The sequence below is a fragment of the Oncorhynchus masou genome, chromosome 12, assembly GCF_036934945.1.
Source record: "Oncorhynchus masou masou isolate Uvic2021 chromosome 12, UVic_Omas_1.1, whole genome shotgun sequence".
Taxonomy (NCBI): domain Eukaryota; kingdom Metazoa; phylum Chordata; class Actinopteri; order Salmoniformes; family Salmonidae; genus Oncorhynchus; species Oncorhynchus masou.
Genome location: NC_088223.1, coordinates 42141796 through 42162773, shown reverse-complemented (window position 1 = coordinate 42162773; position 20978 = coordinate 42141796). Strand labels below are relative to the sequence as shown.

At 42.0% G+C, this 20978-nt stretch overlaps 1 protein-coding gene across 4 annotated transcripts in view; it reads left to right on the top strand.

Moving 5' to 3' along the window:
• LOC135550114 (CUGBP Elav-like family member 3) overlaps positions 1-20978 on the top strand; it is a 63185-nt gene that overhangs the window by 3376 nt on the left and 38831 nt on the right. For all 4 annotated transcript variants that reach the window (XM_064980615.1, XM_064980614.1, XM_064980612.1 and 1 more), the window contains exons 2-8: positions 8225-8354; positions 12928-13076; positions 13260-13312; positions 13607-13733; positions 14052-14227; positions 16891-17236; positions 18107-18337. In XM_064980615.1, coding sequence (XP_064836687.1) covers positions 8225-8354; positions 12928-13076; positions 13260-13312; positions 13607-13733; positions 14052-14227; positions 16891-17236; positions 18107-18337 — 1212 coding nt within the window. The remainder of the gene's footprint in view (positions 1-8224; positions 8355-12927; positions 13077-13259; positions 13313-13606; positions 13734-14051; positions 14228-16890; positions 17237-18106; positions 18338-20978) is intronic.

Below are 20978 nucleotides of genomic sequence, written 5' to 3'. Positions count from 1 at the left end.
ACTCAGAGCGATGCATTTAGCTTGCTGAAGTGAGCTAGCTAAACGATTAGCGTCGTCGCTAGCATAACATGCTAGCTAACTTAATTCCTACCGGTGTAGGCCGTCATTGTAAATAAGAATTTGTTCTTAACTGACTTGCCTAGTTAAATAGAAATCTCAAGCCCAAGTGCTAATCTTTATTTTCAGTTTAGCTAACTTGGATCTATTTGCTAACTAACAAGGTGGAACAGTTGAATTATGAACACACCCTTCTGTCTGTTTGCAAAGCATGTTAGCCTGTCCACTTCAGATGTTGAACTCAAGTGGCCTACCTTATTTTTCAGAATGAAAACAAGTTGTGTGTTATGGTCATTGCACATTGAATGAAAGACTAAACTGAGCATATATTTTTTTTCAATATTCATTGATACACTCGTTTTAGTAGTGTCTGCTCTGTGCACAATTTGAGTAGTTGAGACATAAAAAGGGTATCGTGAAGTTAACTTATCCTCTATCACAGTCAAAAAAAAATTCAAATGTGTTTTGGTATCCATATGACAGATTATGTTGGACCAAATTCAAATAGCGAGTTGAAACCGCTTGTCAGAGTGAAATATGTGATCTCAACTTTGTTGGAGTGAGAGGCAGGCGTGAGGCTTGTGTGTGTAAACCATAGAGGAAGAGGTGACAAGTGGTCCAAAATAAGTCATGCGTTTCTATGGTCTTATTTTGGACCTAAGCTTGTCGCCTGCATTCCCGAGTTTTGGACAACTGTATCCCATTGTTAGGGTGTAGACGTGCATCTCACCATTATATACAGATCTCTGGCGTAAATGGGATGGTGCGCGAAGGAGAAGAGAACAAAAATACAACAGGAGGGCAAGCGGACATAAACACTCCTATTAAAAAATAAATGCATATACATGCATTTGGAATATCGCAAAAAATATATAAAACAAATTAGATAGTGTCTGCCTTTTATGGCGTGACAGAATAAACGTGTTGACGTAGGCTAATAGAGGCTAACTGCCTCCCTCTTTAGCCAATATGACTGCAGAACACCTGTGTTTATCTTATCGTGGCTAAGTGCCTTGCCTGGCTGTATGTGACGTCTGAATCACAGTGTTGATGTCATAGTGGCTAATACGGCTGCTAATTGCCAGGGACCTCATGATACTTAGGTGCAACTCAATATTCAGGTTTTGTACACTCTGTCTGCTGCAGAGGGACGTGAGAGACCACCATCACTAGTGGCTACCTGCCTTTATAATGTCACAATATAAGTTATTGGTCGTGTTCAAGCGGACCATCGTTGATCACCAGCTTTCAAAGTGTTGCAATATGGTTATAAAAATGTTCCGTCTTGCGACATGTTGACTGCAGCTTTACTGAGCTTTACAAAAACCATGTGGTCTAAGGTCATACAGTTTGATGAAGTCACCTTCAAGTTGCTTCAGTTGCTTCTCGCCAATTGCACTATGCAGCCTTGACCTGCATTGTGGTTGACAAATAGTGCCTCCCAATCATTTGTGTTTTTCTTTGACCAATGCAAACTTGGCCAAATTGAACCATATTGTGCAGTATTGGTTAAAATTCCTGAGCTCTCTTTTCTTTTATACTGCGGAGATGAGTTATATAATATATATATAATATATATTATATAATATATATATTATATATATAATATAATATATAACCCATCTCCGCAGTATAAAAGAAAAGAGGGCTCGGAATTTTAACCTATATATATTTATTTGACTTTTTTATGTATATTAGGCTTTGTCATATATATTTATATATATATATAAATATATATATTTATTTATTTATTTATTTATTTGACTTTTTTATGTGGAAATAATGCAGTGATTGGTCAAATGAGCAGGCACTCATAATATGCAGGGAAGTATTGATTTAGCCAAAAATTGTGATCGGAATACTGGAGGAACTGTCAATTCCCCTGACTGGTTTATACAGTGCCTTCAGAAGGTATTCATACCCTTGACGTTTAGCAAATTTTGTTGCAGCCTGGATTCAATTGAGTTTTTTTTGTCGCTAGCCTACACACAGTACCCCATAATGTCAGTGTTATGTTTTTACAAATTAAGTTGTTCTGCCTTGAGTCAAGTATTCAACCCCTTTTATGGCAAGCCTAAATAATGTAAGTCCAGTAGTATAAATGTGCTTACCAAGTCACAAGTTGCATGGACTCTCGGTGTGCAATAATAGTGTTTTAAAGTGGAACTGACAGTTTTAACAACTTTGCAGGTATGAAACAGACAATCATATCAGTCAAAAAAAATCCCAGTTTATGCTTCAAAACCAACATTTATAAGAGGGTTTTAAAATGCCATTTGGTTAGGTAGCAGGAAATATAAATTGTTTTGCTAGCTAACTAGCGAGCTATGCTGAATTTGAACTGTTATCCACAGTTAGCATATCTTAGTTGTCAATCAAATATATTTGGCATTGATCAAATGGGTGGGCAGACAAGTTCCCATTGTCAACTTTGGTTGGGACAAGCATGCATTGGTGAGCAAGCTGCAGAAGGACTAGCAGGCTACTATTTCCCCATTTGTTTATCAATTTTAACAGCCAACTAGTTAAACGTTTGAGAGTGTAGCTTATGTTCCCTCATTTAGATTTTAGCTCATCTCACTCTGGCTAGCATTAGTTGTTAATCTTATTCATGTGCATCGGCAACTGATGGAGAAAGAGCCTACCTTATTTTTTTATCAATAGGATTGTGACTTTCTCAAATGTACGGCTCCTGTGGTGTTTACATATTTGCATAAATCCCTTCAGCTGTATTTTGCAGCTTTTGGCAAATCAAATTGTATTTGTCACATGCGCCGAATACAACAGGTGTGGTGTAGTATAGTGAAATGCTTACTTACAAGCCCTTAACCAACAATGCGTTTTTAAGAAAAATAAGTGTTTAGTAAAAAATGGGTGAGAATAAAATAAAACTAACAAATAATTATAGAGCAGCAGTAAAATGACAGTTGCGAGGCTATATACAGGGGGTACCAGTACAGAGTAAATGAGCAGGGGCTCCGGTTAAATGAGGTAATGTGTAGGTAGAGGTCAAGTGACTATGCATATATTAATAAACCGAGTAATAGCAGTGTAAAGGGGGGGCAATGCAAATAGTCTGGGTATCTATTTGATTAGCTTTTCAGGAGTCTTATGGCTTGGGGGTAGATGCTGTTTAGAAGGCTCTCGGACCTAGACTTAGTGCCCCGGTACTGCTTGCCAATACAGTAGCAAAGAAGTATGTGACTAGGGTGGCTGGAGTCTTTGACAATTTTTATGGCCTTCCTCTGACACGTCTAGTACAGTGGTCCTGGATAACAGGAAACTTGGCCCCAGTGATGTACTGGGCCGTACGCACGACCCTCTAGTGCCTTGCGGTCGGAGGCTGAGCAGTTGCCGTACCAGGCAGTGACGCAACCAGTCAGGATGCTCCCGATGGTGCAGCTGTAGAACCTTTTGAGGACCCATGCCACATCTTTTCAGTCTCCTGGGGGGGATTAGGCTTTGTCGTGCCCTCTTCATGACTGTCTTGGTGTGCTTGGACCATGTTACTTTGTTGGTGATGTGGACACCAAGGAACTTGAAGTGCTCAACTACAACCCCGTTGATGAGAATGGGGGCATGCTGTGTCTTCCTTTTACCTATTGTCCATAACCATCTCCTTTGTCTTGATCATATTGAGGGAGAGGTTGTTGTCCTGGCACTACACTGCCAGGTCTCTGACCTCCCTATAGACTGTCTCGTTGTTGGTGTTCAGGCCTACCGTTGTAGTCATGGCAAACTTAATGATGGTGTTGGAGTCGTGACTGGCCATGCAGTAATGAGTGAATGGAGTACAGGAAGGGACTGAGCACGCACCCCTGAGGGCACCCGTGTTGAGGATCAGCGTGGCGGATGTGTTGTTGCCTAACCTTACCACCTGGTGGCGGCCCGTACAGGAAGTCCAAGATCCATTTGTAGAGGGAGGTGTTTTGTCCCAGGGTCCTTAGCTTAGTGATGAGCTTTGAGGGCACTATGGTGTTGAGCTGTAGTCAATGTATAGCATTATCACATAGGTGTTCCTTTTGTCCAGGTGGGAAAGGGCAGTGTGGAGTGCAATAGAGATGGCATCATCTGTGGATCTGTTAGGGCGGTATGCAAATTGGAGTGGGTCTAGGGTTTCCAGGATAAGGCCTAAGTAAGCAATGACTAGCCTTTCAAAGCACTTCATCGCTGCCGGTAGTCATTTAGTCAGGTTTCCTTCGCATTCTTGGGCACAGGGACTATGGTCGAATGCTTGAAACATGTTGTTATTACAAACTCTATCAGGTTGAAAAATGTCATTTGGTCAGTGCATGCTTGGAGTAGACATCCTGGTAATCTGCCTGGCCTTGTGAATATTGACCCTTTAAAGGTCTTACTCACATCAGCTCTCATCTACTTCCTTCACAGAACAGCACAAACTAGCTCTAACCAGAATAGAGGTGTGGGAGTCCCTGGTCCTCATGCTCAGGTATGCACAAGTACACTAGTGTCTAGTTTGAGAAACGGATGCCTCACTAGTTATCAACTGGCAGCGTCATTAAATAGTACCTGCAAAACACCAGTCTCAACTTCAACAGTGAAAAGGTGACTCTGGGATGCTGGCCTAGGCAGAGGTCCAGTGTCTTTTTTTTTTCTTTTTTTTTTTGCCCAGGTTAATCTTTTATTGGCCAGTCTGAGAGATGGCCTTTTCTTTGCAACTCTGCCTAGCATCCCGGTTTGCGCTGTTCTGTGAAGAGAGTAGTACACAGCGTTGTATGAGATCTTCAATTTCTTGCCAATATCTCGCATGGAATAGCCTTCATTTCTCAGAACAAGAACAGACTGAAGAGTTTCCAAATAAAGTTCTTTGTTTCTTGCCATTTTGTACCTGTAATCGAACCCACAAATGCTGATGCTCCAGATACTCAACTGGTCTGAAGGTCAGTTTTATTGCTTCCTTAATTAGAACAACAGTTTTCAGCTGTGTTAACATAATTGAAAAGGGGTTTTATAATGATCAATTTGCCTTTTAAAATGATATACTTGGATTAGCTAACACAACGTGCCATCAGAACACAGGAGTGTCGGACTCTGTACGCCAATGTCAATATTCCGTTAAATCTGCCGTTTACAGCTACAATAGTCAACATTAACACTGTATTTTTGATCAATTTAATGTTATTTTATTGGACACAAATTGCTTTTCTTTCAATAACAAGGACATTTCTAAGTGACCCCAAACGTTTGAACGGTAGTGTATGTACCAGTGTGGTGCACTGTCACTTATTGATGAAGCCAGTGACTGATGTGGTGTATACCTCAATGCCATCGGAGAATCCCGTAACATTCCTGTCTGTGCTAGCAAAATAGTCCTGTAGCTTAGCACTTGCTACATCTGACTACTTTTTTTTTATTGATGCTTCTTGCTTTAGTTTTTGCTTGTAAGCAGGACAGGCTAGAATTATGGAGCAATTTGCCAAATGGAGGGCGAGGGAGAATGCGTTCTCGTGATCTAAAGTCGCGCGGTTGCTACTGCCTGTAAACATACAGTCCAGTTCAAAGTGAAAGATGGCACCCCCGTGTTGCAAATGGCTTTTTAGCATAGGCCTAACTGTTGCTCTGATTGGTGCACCAGTCTGGGTAGAATGCAGTCCTGGACAGGACAGACGTTTTATTTACTGCTGTGTATTAATTGTCCAAACGCACGCCTGCTTTCCCATTTATATTGCTATAGAATTTTCACAAATGCTTGACTACGTAATTCCCAAACGTTGTATGAATTTATGAAAACGCGAAAATGACCATGTCCAAGTGTGCGCTTGTCAGAAAATGTTTAAAAAAAAGGTGCTGTTCTTTCTGTGGGTTTATATGAACAGATTTTAAGATTTTGTTGAAAATCCTGTCTGTTCCACTTTAACATTATTTTTTGAACGACTACATCATTTCTGTACCCTACACAAGATCCCTCCAGGTAAGCAGTGAATTTGAAACCGATTCAACCACAAAGAAGAGCGAGGTTTTCTAATGCTTACATATAGAAGGGCACCTATTGGTAGCGAGGTCAAAATAGAAAAGTAGACACTGCGTATCCTTTTGAGCATGTTGAAGTTATTACTTACACTTTGGAGGGTTTATCAAATCCCCCAAGGACGTCCTTCCTTACTCAGTTGCCGGAGAGGAAGGAAATCGCTCAGGAATTTCACCACGAGGCCAATGGTGACTTTGAAACAGTTTTTAATGGCTGTCATAGGAGAGAACTGGGGATGGATCAACAACATTGTAGTTACTCCACAGTTCTAACCTAATTGACAGCGTGAAAAGGAAGCCTGTACATAATATAAATATTCCAAAACATGCATCCTGTTTACAACAAGGTATAAAGTAATACTGCAAAGAATGTGGGAAAGCAATTCACTTTCTGGCCTGAATACGTTGTTGTTAGATTTGCCCAAAACATATTATGGAGTACCACTCCATATTTTCAAGCATAGTAGTGGCTGCATCATGTTATGGGTATGCATGAAAAAAAAGGGCAAATGTTGTACAATCCATGTGTGAAAACCTCTTTGAATTTCCCAGAAATCAAGAAAGGTGCTTCTACAAATACTTATCATTATGGGGTATAGGTATATAGGTCCATTATCCTTTTCTATATACTTTAGATTTGGTTTCAGTCGTTTTAAGTTTAACAGTTATTCCCATTCTGAAAATTAAATATATTTATGAAAATAAATCTTTGAATGCTAATGAGACCCTTGAAAAAATGTAATCTTGGTTCTTGTGTTAAAAAAAAAAAAAAAAAAGTGGTATTGGCATCATAGACCGTTTTGGATTTGTCCTGTATTTGCAATGCTTTGTCTTGGTGTTATACAACCATAACAGTATCGGTGACAATGATGCCGTCATCACTTGCTAAATGTATTGGCAAGTTGGGATTAGTTTTGACGAGGGGAAAGCAAGGAAAATAAGCATTGTTTTGTCGTTTTTAAATATTGAGCTCTGTTTTTATGCTTTTCACTTTTTTTTTTATGTTTTGGAGTGGCTCCAATGACCCTTTTTTTAAGGTGTCTGCCCAGAGCCTATTTGGCCTTGGGAAAAACTTTGTCACTGCCTTTTTAGATTGGGGTTCCACTTTCTATCGCCCTCGGCCAGGGTATCTTGTAAGGCTTCAAGCCTGCATCTGAGTTAAACCTCCCAAAACATGGCGTCAATCCATGCAGGACAGGATGAAGAGTATCTTAGTTGGTACGAAACACAGGAAAGTTACCCTTCGGTTACAAGAAGGCAATGTACAGGTAACTGACAAAATTAAGGAAAGACTTCAGTATATGATGTATATTAAGTAAATTGATATCAGGTGGGGTGCATTGTCCTGGCAAGGTTTAGGTCCGCTCAACCCCTTAGAGGGCAAGGTAAACGCCAGTAAATACGCAGCCATTCTGAGTGATCATCTTCAACTTATGGTGAAGCATTTCTACACTGATGGGAGTGATCTCTTCCAGGATGACAATGCCCACATCCACAGGGCACGGGGGGGGTCACTGAATGGTTTGATAAGCATGAAAACCATGTAAACCATATGCCATGGCCGTCTGTCAGCAGATCTCAACCCAATTGAACATGTATGGGAGATTGAGGAGTGGTGCCTGAGACTGCGTCTTCCACCACCATCAATGAAACTCCTATTATGGAATTTCTTATGGAAGAATGGTGTCGCATCCATCCAATAGAGTTCCAGACCATTTTTTTAAAATGTGTTATTTTTTGTTCTTGTGCTTCTACCCCTTTTCTCCCCAATTTCGTAATATCCAATTGGTAGTTTAGTCTTGTCCCATCGCTGCAACTCCCCTACGGACTTGGGAGAGGCAACGATCCAGAGCCCTGCCAAGCCGCACTGCTTGAGTTCCAGACACTTGTAGAAAATATGACGAGGCACATTGAAGCTGTTCTGGCGGCTCGTGGTGGCCCACTGCCCTATTGAGAGACTTTGTTGGTTTTGCCTTTATTTTGGCAGTTACCGGTATAAGCCTAATGCTGTAGTAGTGGCCGTGTCGGGTACTGGAAGGCTAGACATGAAATTGTATGGTATTTTGTTTGTGTAACACTTGTCATGCTCACAATTTTTACAGCCCCACCACTGTGTGGTTTACAATTTTAACTTTTTTCTCTCTCCCTCTCCCTTTTTCCTGCTATTTTCTCCTGGCAGCTGAGGCTTCTCATCGGCTCAATTTGTTCTACCTCGCCAACGATGTCATTCAGAACTGTAAGAGGAGAAATGCCATCGTCTACCGTACTGCCTTCGCCGACGTACTCCCTGAGGCCTTCCAGCTGGTCAAGTGAGTAAACCACACTGTTAGTTGAAGTGGCCCCTAGATGCTGATCATGGGTCGGTTATGCACTAATGGTTAAGGTTAGTATTGAGGGAGATGGAGCAGATCATAGATGTTTCTTCTAGGGGGGCAAAATGTAGCAGTGAGGGGGTAAAGATCTCTTGGGAGTCCTGTTTCTAGAAAACTTGCATAAACACAGTGTTCTAATGTAGGCCTACCTGTAAGGGTAACTTGGGGTATACCGCCACCCTAGGTAATACCGCCCCCTGCCCGTACTTCTCACAGAAAGCGCTTCATGTCCAATAAAATTCCCCCAAAACTTTACTGCTCTTGCTATTCTAAAAATGTAATCTGTCTCATCAAAATTTAGATCACTCCCCCAAAAATGATTTCGGAGTAGGGTGGTGGTTTACCCCAAGTTACACTACAACAGGCGTGTTACATTTAGCCCCCTTCTCCCCTATGCACTCGAAGTGAATTGAAGAGCGATAATGTGCTTAACCAAGCTGTTGCTATGAACTCCATGTTTTAAAATAGTGCAGTTCGAGGATATTTAGGAGTTGTGAAATAAAGTAGGAATGAAAAGCTGTTTCCCCTGCGACAGCAAGAATTGTTGTGCCTTGACTGCTTGTCAGAATACCTGTTTCCCTCCCTATGGCAGTCGTAACTTGAATACACCTCGAATAATTTGAAATGACTGCAGTAAAAACACTGATCCTGTACCTATGGGAAGCTTCAGCCCGGGGCAAGCCACGCCTTCAGAGCTATTTTCTACAATGTTTTTGTTTGTCCACCATACAAGTCAATGACTGTGTCTCATGGCTTCATATTCCCTTTTTATAGTGCACTACTAAACCAGGGCCCATTTAGCTCTGATCAAAAGTCGAGCACTATACACACAGTTTATTAGGTACACCACCCGTTCACGAAAATGAATCGCTCCTTCAGACCGTGAGTCACGTGGCCGTGGCTTGCTATATAGAGCAGGCAGACGAGCATTGACAGTGTCTAGGGCAGGCCTGGGCAAGTATTTTCCAAGGAGGACCACATTAGAATATATTTTTGCCATCACTGGCCTGAATCGTATTACAGGATTATACATGTGTATGACTTGACTGATATCTAATGTAAATTAAGTCCAGATATGCTATTTATTTTACTTTTTTAACATGCACAGAAATAAACCACATCCATGGTCTCCTTTTGGTAGGTGTTTACATTATTATACATGCAATGAACTACACGGATGGAAAAGTACACTGCGTTCAGCACCACGGACAGATCTCTTAATGGGTATGCACAAAAACAAAGAGCGCTCAACATTCCATATAAACTACTCAATCAGTGTGAGGAGTGAAGTCTGATGGGCATTGACTAGATTATTAAAGTCTGGTATAGTTTCTGATGTCGCTATGCGCAGGATTGCTGAAAGGTGAGAGTCAGTAAGAGATGATCTGTGCCTTGTTATATTTCATAACTGAAAATGTCTGTTCACTTACATGGGTTGACCAAAACCGTACAAACATCCTCTGAGCATGACTTCTAATCTTTGTTAGTTTTGTTCGAGAGATGCATAGAACCTTGTCAGCAACATTGTTTTGAATAGTTCTCCAATCACTGCATCAGACTGAAGATCGATAAGCTCAAGTTGCAGGTCAGTGGGAGTGTTATCCACGGTGAAGGGAGGGGAAACAGCATGTCATTTTCCAACACTTTGGAATCCTCAAAACGATGAACTCACCGTTCAAAGCACGCAGCAGGGATGTATACTTCTCCCGCTGGTCGTCTGACAGGGAACAGACGACTAGTGTCAGTAGTTGGGTGAGATTGTTGGTTTCTACTTGGCGGGTCAGGAGGAGTAATCTTCCCTTGAAGGCTTTGACAAGGCTGTACATCTGATGTGCAAAAAGGTCCTTCTCTTATAGTTTTGAATTCAGTTCATTCATGAGGGCCATGATGTTCACTGTGAAAGACAAATCGGCCAACCATGTTTTATCTTGCAGTTGAGGGAGAACCACTTTTGCCTTTCATTTGCAAAAACTCAGCGATCTCCGACTTCAGGTCCCACACCCTTTTAAGCACCTTCGTCAAACTCAGCCGTCTCACCTTTTTGTGGTAGGGGAGATCTGCATGACCTGACTCTGTTGGAAGAGACAGTGAGTCAAACTGCCTGTGGTTGAAAGATTTTGCTCTTATGAAGTTTACCACTTTAGTGACTGTATCCACAACATGGCTCATTTTCAGAACATCTTTACAGAGTGCCTCCTGTTGAATAATGCAATGCAGGAAAATCTTTTTCTAATCTGAGTTCAGCTCAGCTACTTGATCTTGAATCCTTTTCAAAAGGCCAATGTTTTATCCTGTCAAGTTTGGGCACTCATCAGTGGTCACACAGGATAGCTTTTCAAAAGTCAGTCCCAGCTTTGCCCCATACTTATTATACTCCAATAAATCTTTCCCTGTGGTTGTGCTCTTCATTGACTGCACGAAAGCGAGCTCTTCCGTAATTTCAAAGTCTGGGGTTATGCCTTGTAAGAATATCAACAACTGCGCTGTGTCACATACATTGCTGCTCTCATCCTGGGCCAAGGAGAAATAGGCTAAATCTTTCAACTGTTCCATATTCTCTGCGACATGCTCAGCAACCGGCTTGCTATGTTTGGCAATTTTGTGGTGCAGTACATAGCTAGCTCTCGCAATTCCATCGTTTGCTGAATGCAGTTTTGTGAAAAGTCCTTGCTGCTTTTGCAATTGAGAAAGCAACTCTTTCTATGCACTTGCCCTCCTTTCAGAAGACATCATCCTATATTTCTCTGCATGATTTGTCTGGAGGTGTCTGGACAAGTTGTAGTCTTTCAAGACAGCGATGCTATCTTCATACACTAAGCACACAGCTTTCCCTGATACCTCAAATATTTCGATGTCCACTCTTGCTGGAACACCCTACATTCATTGTCTACTTCCATTTTCTTTGAAATCTTTGGAGTAACTAATTTTTGCGCTATTTCTAGATGGCTACTATTTGTAACTGTTACGTGTGTCAGTCACTGTCTGTCCTCGTGCAGTTGTTATTTATACGCGTCTTTTTAAAATAAATGTCCCACAAGCGGTGGGAGTTAAAGCATTACACAAAGGCGCGTATTCATTGGGCTTTTAATTTTAATAACACATACAGTGGGGAGAACAAGTATTTGATACATTGCCAATTTTGCAGGTTTTCCTACTTACAAAGCATGTAGAGGTCTAATTTGTATCATAGGTACACTTCAACTGTGAGAGACAGAATCTAAAACAATCCAGAAAATCACGTATTTTTTAATTTTTTATTATTTTTATGAATTCATTTGCATTTTATTGCATGACGTAAGTATTTGATGCATCAGACAAGCAGAACTTTATATTTGGTACAGAAACCTTTGTTTGCAATTACAGAGATCATACGTTTCCTGTAGTTCTTGACCAGGTTTGCACACACTGCAGCAGGGATATTGGCCCACTCCTCCATACAGACCTTCTCCAGATCCTTCAGGTTTCGGGGCTTTCGCTGGGCAATACGGACTATCAGTTCCCTCCAAAGATTTTCTATTGGGTTCAGGTCTGGAGACTGGCTAGGCCACTCCAGGACCTTGAGATGCTTCTTACGGAGCCACTCCTTAGTTGCCCTGGCTGTGTGTTTCGGGTCATTGTCATGCTGGAAGACCCAGCCACGACCCATCTTCAATGCTCTTACTGAGGGAAGGAGGTTGTTGGCCAAGATCTCGCGATACATGGCCCCATCCATCCTCCCCTCAATACGGTGCAGTCGTCCTGTCCCCTTTGCAGAAAAGCATCCCCAAAGAATGTTTTCACCTCCATGCTTCACAGTTGGGATGGTGTTCTTGGGGTTGTACTCATCCTTCTTCCTCCAAATACGGCGAGTGGAGTTTAGACCAAAAAGCTATATTTTTGTCTCATCAGACCACATGACCTTCTCCCATTCCTCAGGGCTTCTTAAAGAAAAAACTAACAGGTCTGTGAGAGCTGGAATTCTTACTGGTTGGTAGGTGAACAAATACTTAAAATGAAAATTAATTACTTAAGTCATTCAATCTGATTTTCTGGGTTTTTGTTTTCGATTCCGTTTCTCACAGTTAAAGTGTACCTATGATAAAAATTACAGACCTCTACATGCTTTGTAAGTAGGAAAACCTGCAAAATCGTCAGTGTATCAAATACTTATGCTGCGACGTACAGTGGGGAGAACATCTCAACATTGTTGCTGACCAATCCCAATAGAGCATCTTTGGTATGGGAATGGAACGAGCTGTTTGCAGCATGGATGTACCACCGTCAGATCTGCCACAACTGCGTAATGCTATTCCTCCCTACACCTTGTAGAGTTAATCCCCCGAAGAATTTGAGCTGTTCTGGAGGCAAAGGTGGTTCCGACACGGTACTAGATGGGTGTACCTACTACCTAATAAACTGACCACTGAGTGTATAGGAAAAAAGGTTTGATCTGCTGGTCAGGGCTACACTGACACTTTACACATCAGTGCAATGTCAGTGATGACCTATTCTGTCTTCTCCTGTCCTGCAGTAATGTCGGAGACTCTAAGGTGTTGAAGTCGGTGGACAGGATATTAACCATCTGGGAGGAGAGGAGTGTGTACACAGAGCAGCTTATAGCTGAGCTGAGGTCCAGTCTTGTCAAAGAAGAGTCACCTGCTGCTGTGGAGACGCCTAAAGGTGAGTAAATCTGTGCCAAACATGTACCACCAGCGGAGTTCATTGTGATATACTGCTTCTTTTGAATATCATGAAGTATCTTTTGAAAGTGCACAAATGTCAAATTTTAATTTGGCTTCATGTTTATTGTTGTGCAGTTCAATGCTTGTGTGTTGTGTTAGTAATTTTCTTATGTAATTTCAGCTCCAGTGAACCCTAAGGCTGCTCTTCAATCTAAGATTGTAGCTGAATTTGTCGTAAGTGTCCACAACCCACTGTTCAGGATAGATTATATTTTCTGCTCTGAGGTTGTTTAAAAAAAAATCCAATTGTGTATTCAGAAGATTTCAACTGCATATCCTCTTGATACCAAAACATACCAAATGAACTCACTACTGTACTATGAGAACTGTAAATACTTAAAGGAAATGTTTGTACTCCAAAGCTACTATGTTGAGTTGAAATAGACCCTGACTGGATTCAGGCCACACAACTGCCAGCTAAAAAACTGCTATGTATTGTGGTGTGACTCTGACTGTCCTGTCATGCAGCCCCAGGCTTTCATAGATCACCTCTCGAAGTACCACAGCTCTGTGGAGGAGGTGTCACTGAAGGAGAAACAGCTGGCAGCCATGAGGGTGGACGTTTGCAGCACAGAGGCACTCAAGAGACTGAAAGGTAACAATAGCCAAAGGTTTTAAGGTTAACACACAACCTGCTGCAAAGTTATCCATGAGCATTGATGCTGTTTGTCCCAAATTGCACCCTAATTCCTATTTAATGCACAACTTTTGACCAGGGCCCACATCCTCCTAAAATGTTGTCAATGAGCATTGGCCCAGTAACTGGAAAAGGCATGAGGCATCTCTTACAGATCTGAAAGAAACCTTGACCCCTGTCTTGCCACTCTAGCCTAGGAGGAGATAACAGTAGTTTTTAAACTGACCAAGGTTGTTTTTTTTCTTTCATTTCTCTCTAAATCAACCACCCATTCAGATAAGGCAGGAGGAAAGAGGCACTCCAAGGACTTTGAGGATGGCAGTGCGAAGTTAAAGGAGTTTGTTGCCTTCCTTGACCGGCAGATCAAAGGAGGGCCCCCTCTGTTGGATGCTCTTGGCAACGCAGATATTTTCTACGAGATGCAGTATAAGGAGGTCAAGATAGTCGCCAATGTGAGTAGCTGAATCAAATCAATCAAAAGTATTTATAAAGCCCTATTTTTTTATTATTTTTGTTATTATTTTTTTACGTCATTAGAAATCCCAAAGTGCTTATAGAAACTAAAATTCCAAACGTCAACAATGCAGATGTAGAAGCACGGTGGCTAGGAAAAACTCCAGAGAAAGGCGGGAACCTAGTAAAAGAAAGGAACCAGGCTCTGACCGGTGGCCAGTCCTCTTCTGGCTGTGCCAGGTGGAGATTCTAAGAGTACATGGCCATTAAGGCCAGGTAGTTCTTACCCATGTTCATAGATGACGAGCAGGGTCAACTAATAATCAGTGGTTGTAGAGTGGGAACAGTTCAGCACCTCCAGAGTCAATTTCAGTTGGCTTTTCATAGCCGAGCATTCAGAGTTTGAGACAGCAGGTGCGGTGGAGCGAGCTCAGGAGAGAAAGGGAGGTTGAGAGTGGAGGTCAACTGATTAATTAGGGCCGATTTCCGATTGTTAGTTAACCTTATAGTTAACTAGTCCAACGCAATAAAGACCTGCCTCTCTCTCTCGTTGCACTCCACAAGGAGACTGCCTGTTACACGAATGTAGTAAGCGAAGGCAAGTTGCTAGCTAGCATTAAACTTCTCTTATAAAAAAAATAATCATAATCACGAGTTAACTGCATATGGTTGATATTACTAGATATTATCTAGCGTGTCCTGCGTTGCATATAATCTGACTGAGCGGTGGTAGGCAGAAGCAGGCGCTTAAACATTCATTCAAACAGCACTTTCGTACGTTTTGCCAGCAGCTCTTCACTGTGCGTCAAGCATTGCGCTGTTTATGACTTCAAGCCTATCAACTCCCGAGATGAGGCTGGTGTAACCGAAGTGAAATGGCTAGCTAGTAAGCGCGCGCTAATAGCGTTTCAAACGTTACTCGCTCTGAGCCTTCTAGTAGTTGTTCCCCTTGCTCTGCATGGGTCACGCTGCTTCGAGTGTGGCTGTTGTCGTTGTGTAACTTGTTCGAGCCCAGGGAGGAGCGAGGAGAGGGACGGAAGCTATACTGTTACACTGGCAATACTAAAGTGCCTTTAAGACCATCTAATAGCATTTGAAATACAAATGGTATAGTCCTATAATTCCTTTAATAACTACAACCTAAACCTTCTTACCTGGGAATATTGAAGACTCATGTTAAAAGGAACCACCAGCTTTCATATGTTCTCATGTTCTGAGCAAGCAACTGAAACGTTAGCTTTCTTACGTAGCACATATTGCACTTTTACTTTCTTCTCCACTTTGTTTTAGCATTATTTAAACCAAATTGAACGTGTTTCATTATTTACTTGAGGCTAAATTTTATTGATGTATTATATTAAGTTAAAATAGGTGTTCATTCAGTATTGTTGTAATTGTCATTATTGCAAATAAATAAAAATTGGCCGATTTTAATCGGTATCGGCTTTTTTGGTCCTCCAATAATCGGTATCGGCGTTGAAAAGTCATAATCGGTTGACCTCTAGTTGAGAGAGCAGGAGTGAGTTTAAGCTCATACAGGACACCAGATAAGCACTGTGGCCTGCTCCGACTATACCCCTGGACAGGGCCAACCAGGCAGGATATAATCTCCTCCACCTCCTCCAGCCCAAGGGAGCGCAAAACCGGACAGAAGATTGTGTCAGTGACTCAACCCACGCAAGTAGATTATAGCAAAAAGGTCTGGGGTGGCATGGAAGAACACTAGTAACCCAGTGACTCAGCCCCCATAATAGGGTCAGAGGCAGAGTATCCCAGTGAAGAGAGGGGAGCTGGCAAGGGCGTTTCGTCACTCCAGTGCCTTGTCGTTCACCTTCGTACCCCTGGGCCAGACTACACTCAATCATAGGACCTACTAAAGAGGATGTGTCTTCAATAAAGACTTAAAGGTTGAGACAGAGTCTTCGTCTCTCACATGGATAGGCAGACAGTTCCATAAAAATGAAGCTCTATAGGCGAAAGCACTGCTTCCAGCTGCTTGCTTAGAAATTCTAGGGCCTGCGTCTTGTATACGTGTAGGTATTTGTTGGCATACGTGTAGTTATTTACCGCAGGACCAAATCGGAGAGATGGGTAGGGGAACAAGTCAAGAATCTAGCAGCTGTATTTAGCACTAACTGAAGTGTATTTAGTGCTCTCTGGGTAGCTGGAGAGTAGAGCATTTCAGTAGTCTAATATAGAAGTGAAAAAAGCATGGATGAGCTTTTTTGACAACAAGTTTCTGATTTTTGCAGTGTTATGAAGATGGGGGGGGGGGGGGGAAATGTTTGTCGAAAGAGAGCTCAGGGTCCAGAGTAATGCCAAGGTCCTAAACGGTTTTATTTGAGGTGACTACTTAAGATTAATTGTCAGATCAAATAGCACATCGCTTTGTTTCTTGGGACCTAGAACTATAATTTCTCGTTTGTCTAAGTTTAAAACTAAAATATTTTCCGCCACCCACTTCCGTATGTCTTAAACACAGGCTTTCAGGTGGGGCCTCGCCATGAAGTGTACGAGATGGTGTCCTTAATGCCTTGTATCTGTTGTGAAAGGTTGAAAGAGATTTTCTTTGGTTTTAGTGGAGGGCTTTGGTAGTAAGACTTGAGTTGCATAGATTTTTTTGTGTTCGAGCTTTCATTTCTTTTTTTGTTTACTTCCCAAGGCCTACAAGACGTTTGCCAACCGGGTGTCCCACCTCAAGCGTAAGCTGGACAGCCTCAAGGCCACCTTACCAGACCTGGATGAGTCGCCCATCCCCTCGCCCTCGATGGACGCACCCTCTCCCAATGGCTCAGAGTCCCCGTTCCACGGCCTGGCTGACCCAGACTCCGACCTGGATGGCCTGGCTATGGATGACGAGGCGGACATCACTTTAGGGGAAGCACCAAGCCCCCTGTCCTCCCCTGGTGGCTCCCCCGAGCAGGGCTTCACCGTAGGGGAGTCAGACAACCGCGACGTAGAGGACATGGAGCTCTCGGATGAGGAGGCAGAGAACATCAATATCATAGGTGAGGGTAAAGACATGCGATGCAGAGCATAGATGGGGTGCAGGTGGTTAAGAGACAGGATCTATACTGAACAAAAATATAAACGCATCATGCTACAATTTGAGAGATTTTACTGAGTTACAGGTCATAGAAGGAAATCAGTTTTTTTATATTTAAATAAATATTTTAGGCCCTAATCTATGGGTTCCAAATCACTGGGCAGGGATGCAGCCCTGGATGGGCCTGGGAGGGCATAGTCCCACCCACTGGGGAGCCAGGCCCAGCCAATCAGAATGCATTTTTTTCCCCCACAAAAGGGCTTTATTAATGACTGAAATACTCCTTGGGCTGGCGTGGTTCTGATGCCGGTTGGACATACTGCCAAATTCTCTAAAAGGATGTTAAGGGCGACCTATGGTAGAGTAATCAACATTAAATTCTCTGGAAACAGCTCTGATGGACATTCTTGCTGTCAGCATGCCAATTGCATGCTCCTCCGAAACTTGAGACATCTGTGGCATTGTGTTGTGACAACTGCACATTTTAGGGGCCTTTTTATTATTCCCAAGCATAAGGTGCACCTGTGTAATCATCATTGTGTTTAGTTAGCTTCTTGATATGCCACACCTATCAGGTGGATGGATTATCTTGGCAAAGGAGAAATGCTCACTAACAGGGACGTGAACACATTTGTGCACAACGTTTGAGAGAAATAAGCTTTTTGTGCGTATGGAAAATTTCTGGGATCTTTTCAGCTCATGAAACCAACACTTTACTTGTTGGGGATATGTTTTTGTTCAGTGTAGTACTTTCATGTGCCTCATTTATACCTGTACGGCACTATTGTGTTGCAATTTAGCTGTTTCGCTTGACCATTTCCTCTGTTTTCAGTTGAGGAGCGAGTTGAAAGTCTCATCCCAGCTCCAGTCCCCATTCCTGTGCCTGTTGTCACACAACCGCCACTGGCCACAGAGGCAAAGTCTGTTCCACAGGCCACACCCTCCCCAGCTCTCGTGACCCCTTTGACCCATTCAACCAACATATCAGGCAACCTCGCCAATGTGGACCTGGGTAAAATTAGCTCCATTCTCAGCAGCATCACATCTGTCATGAAGAAACCAGGTGAGAAACTTCAGCTATTGTAACATCATAAAGGCACTACATGCAGGCAGCCACTGTTGCATCATCAACACTGCTATTCTGATGGCCCATCATAAAGGCACCATTACATCATCAGCACTGTTATTCTGATGTTGCATCATAAAGGAAGCAGTCTGGATTTTAGGGTAAATTCAGAATTTAATTCAATGCAACCCTTGATTTAAATGTCCAATATGAATAAGACTGGAAGCATAATTTTAATTTGAAGTAGAATTGAATTAACCTTTTCACACGTGGGTTCCAAATATCTCTAAATGGTCCCCCCAGCGTGAGTTGTTTTATGCACGTGATGTCAGAATGCACCCTCTGTTCCAACATGTGATTGTTTCTCAAAAGGACAGTTAACACACGCTGCCTGCTAACTATTTATAGGCTCTGTTTTAATTGGTCATTTTCACAGTATTTTCTAACAGATTGTATTTTCTAACAACAGTTTGAATGAAGTGTGTTCCACCTCAACAGAAGCCATGCCAATGAGGCCTATTTGTTATATGTACAGTAGTGGTGCGTGGTTCAGCTGTTTATTGACCCGCACCTGCCCGCAATTGCTAATAACCCATCCACAACAGGCCGACTACATGAAAATCTGAGGCACCCAACCCTAACACGGAAAATATAGTAATGTGCTTTAGACGTCAGACAGACTGCAGAATAATTTTTGGGACAGGGTGCAGGATTTTGTTTTGCCTGATATGTTAGAGATGTTTCTGCTTAGAAGTTCTGACATTTTGGAAGACTATTTGTTAGTGAAATTGTCTAATTAGATTACATGTAGCTTCTCTTATCATGTGTTGCCTTAGAATACTAAATTAACCTTTTCTCAACATAATGTAATAGATGGATAGAATGAATACAATAAAGAAAAAATATAGGGATTAGGTATTCTGTGCAAAATGTCCAAATGATATCAGTTTGACCGGTTGTAAGGAAAAAGAAAGCTGTAAAAACGACCCAACTTGTTTTCCGTTGAGATTTCAGTTCGGCTAAGATGCATATTTTTGTGGTTGAAATACTATCAGCTTTTATGAAGAAGACTGCACCGCTACAGATCGTATCTGAGCATTGCCTTCTCTCAAGATCAAATATCTCCCCTCCTGTTCCCAAGTCCAAATTTTGTATGCTGCTTTTAGATCTATTAACAGCAAGGGTTGCATTAAATCAGCGCAATATTTTTTTTAATGACGCCCTTGTCTACTTTCAATTCGTTCAGCACAGAGTGTATAAACGAAAGCATTCACTGTGATAGTTTATAGTTGTAAATGAGAGCTTGTTCTGAACTGGCCTACCTGGTTAAATAAAGGTGACATGATAAATCAGTGATACATATTGACCCATCATACACAGGCTATGCGCTGCCCTTCGTTCAATTTATTGAGTCAGTTTTCTTGCTTCAACCGTGAGCAACACCTGTGAAACGCAGATATTTTTTCTCAAAAGACGGGGATGTCGATTTCCACGGGACTGGGACTAGTATCATCAGGACTTTGGCGTTTGACTAACCACAATAGCCTACTTTTTTTTTATGTACATATTTCAATATCCATTTAACCATTCTAAACAGTAAGCTACAGTGTCTTTGACATGCATATGCCTATTTGAAGTCTCATCTTGTGACTAAATAAACATTACAAAAAATAGAATCACTAATGTAGGTAGCCTTACCCGCCTTGTATCTGCAAGCAGTTGGCTTTAGCGACTATGTCAAGAGCCTCCCTCCACTCACACACTGAGGAGAAACCTTAACCAAACTCGATGGTCCACCACCATTAGTGTGCCCACTAACCATTTAGTTAGTTTGTAGGCCAAACTGTTTGTAAGCTACAGACGATTTTGTGAGGAGACTGCTTTTCAGGATGTCTCATGGTCTGACAAACACCCCTCTAGCTCTTTCACCGTTTCACTGCAGATGCGGAAGTGTGACATGCGGATGCGGTGGATTGAGACTGATCCGATGCAAAAACAACAACATATCTCTAGCATGAAATGGCAGATTTTTATGGGGAATTATTTTAATGCTAATTAATATCAGTGGTGTGCGGATATCGACCTCACGGGGGTTTTAACCTGTGTTCTCCTTTTTAATCTACACTGATTTTGAAGTGGATTTAATAACTGACATCAATAAGGCATCACGGCTTTCACCTGGTCAGTCAGTCATGGAAAGAGCTTACACTCCGTGTATGTGGAGCAAAATGTTAGAATCGCAAAAACAGTATGCAATACATATAGAATTGTGAGAATCGCAATACATATCGTATCGGCACTTAAGTATCGGGATACTATTGGGAGGTCCCTGGCAATTCCCAGCCCTATTAGCCACTGACATCAACACTGTTATTCTCAGAGTTGCTATAGGTTATCAATATAAAGCCACAAGGTGCAGAGCATTCAATTTGCCTGCCTAGGGGGCAAGGAGACCCCCAGCTCTGCTAAAACCATGGACGACTGCGTGCTGTTCAAGTGATTGTTAAATGTATCCTCTTGAAGGGTATAGTCAGAACTATACGTTTCTGATTATTCCATGCAAAACAATTGCGCACCTTTAGCTCTATCAGAGTTATACAGCAAGTAACTGCCTGCTTTTCATAATCGGTAAACCTCA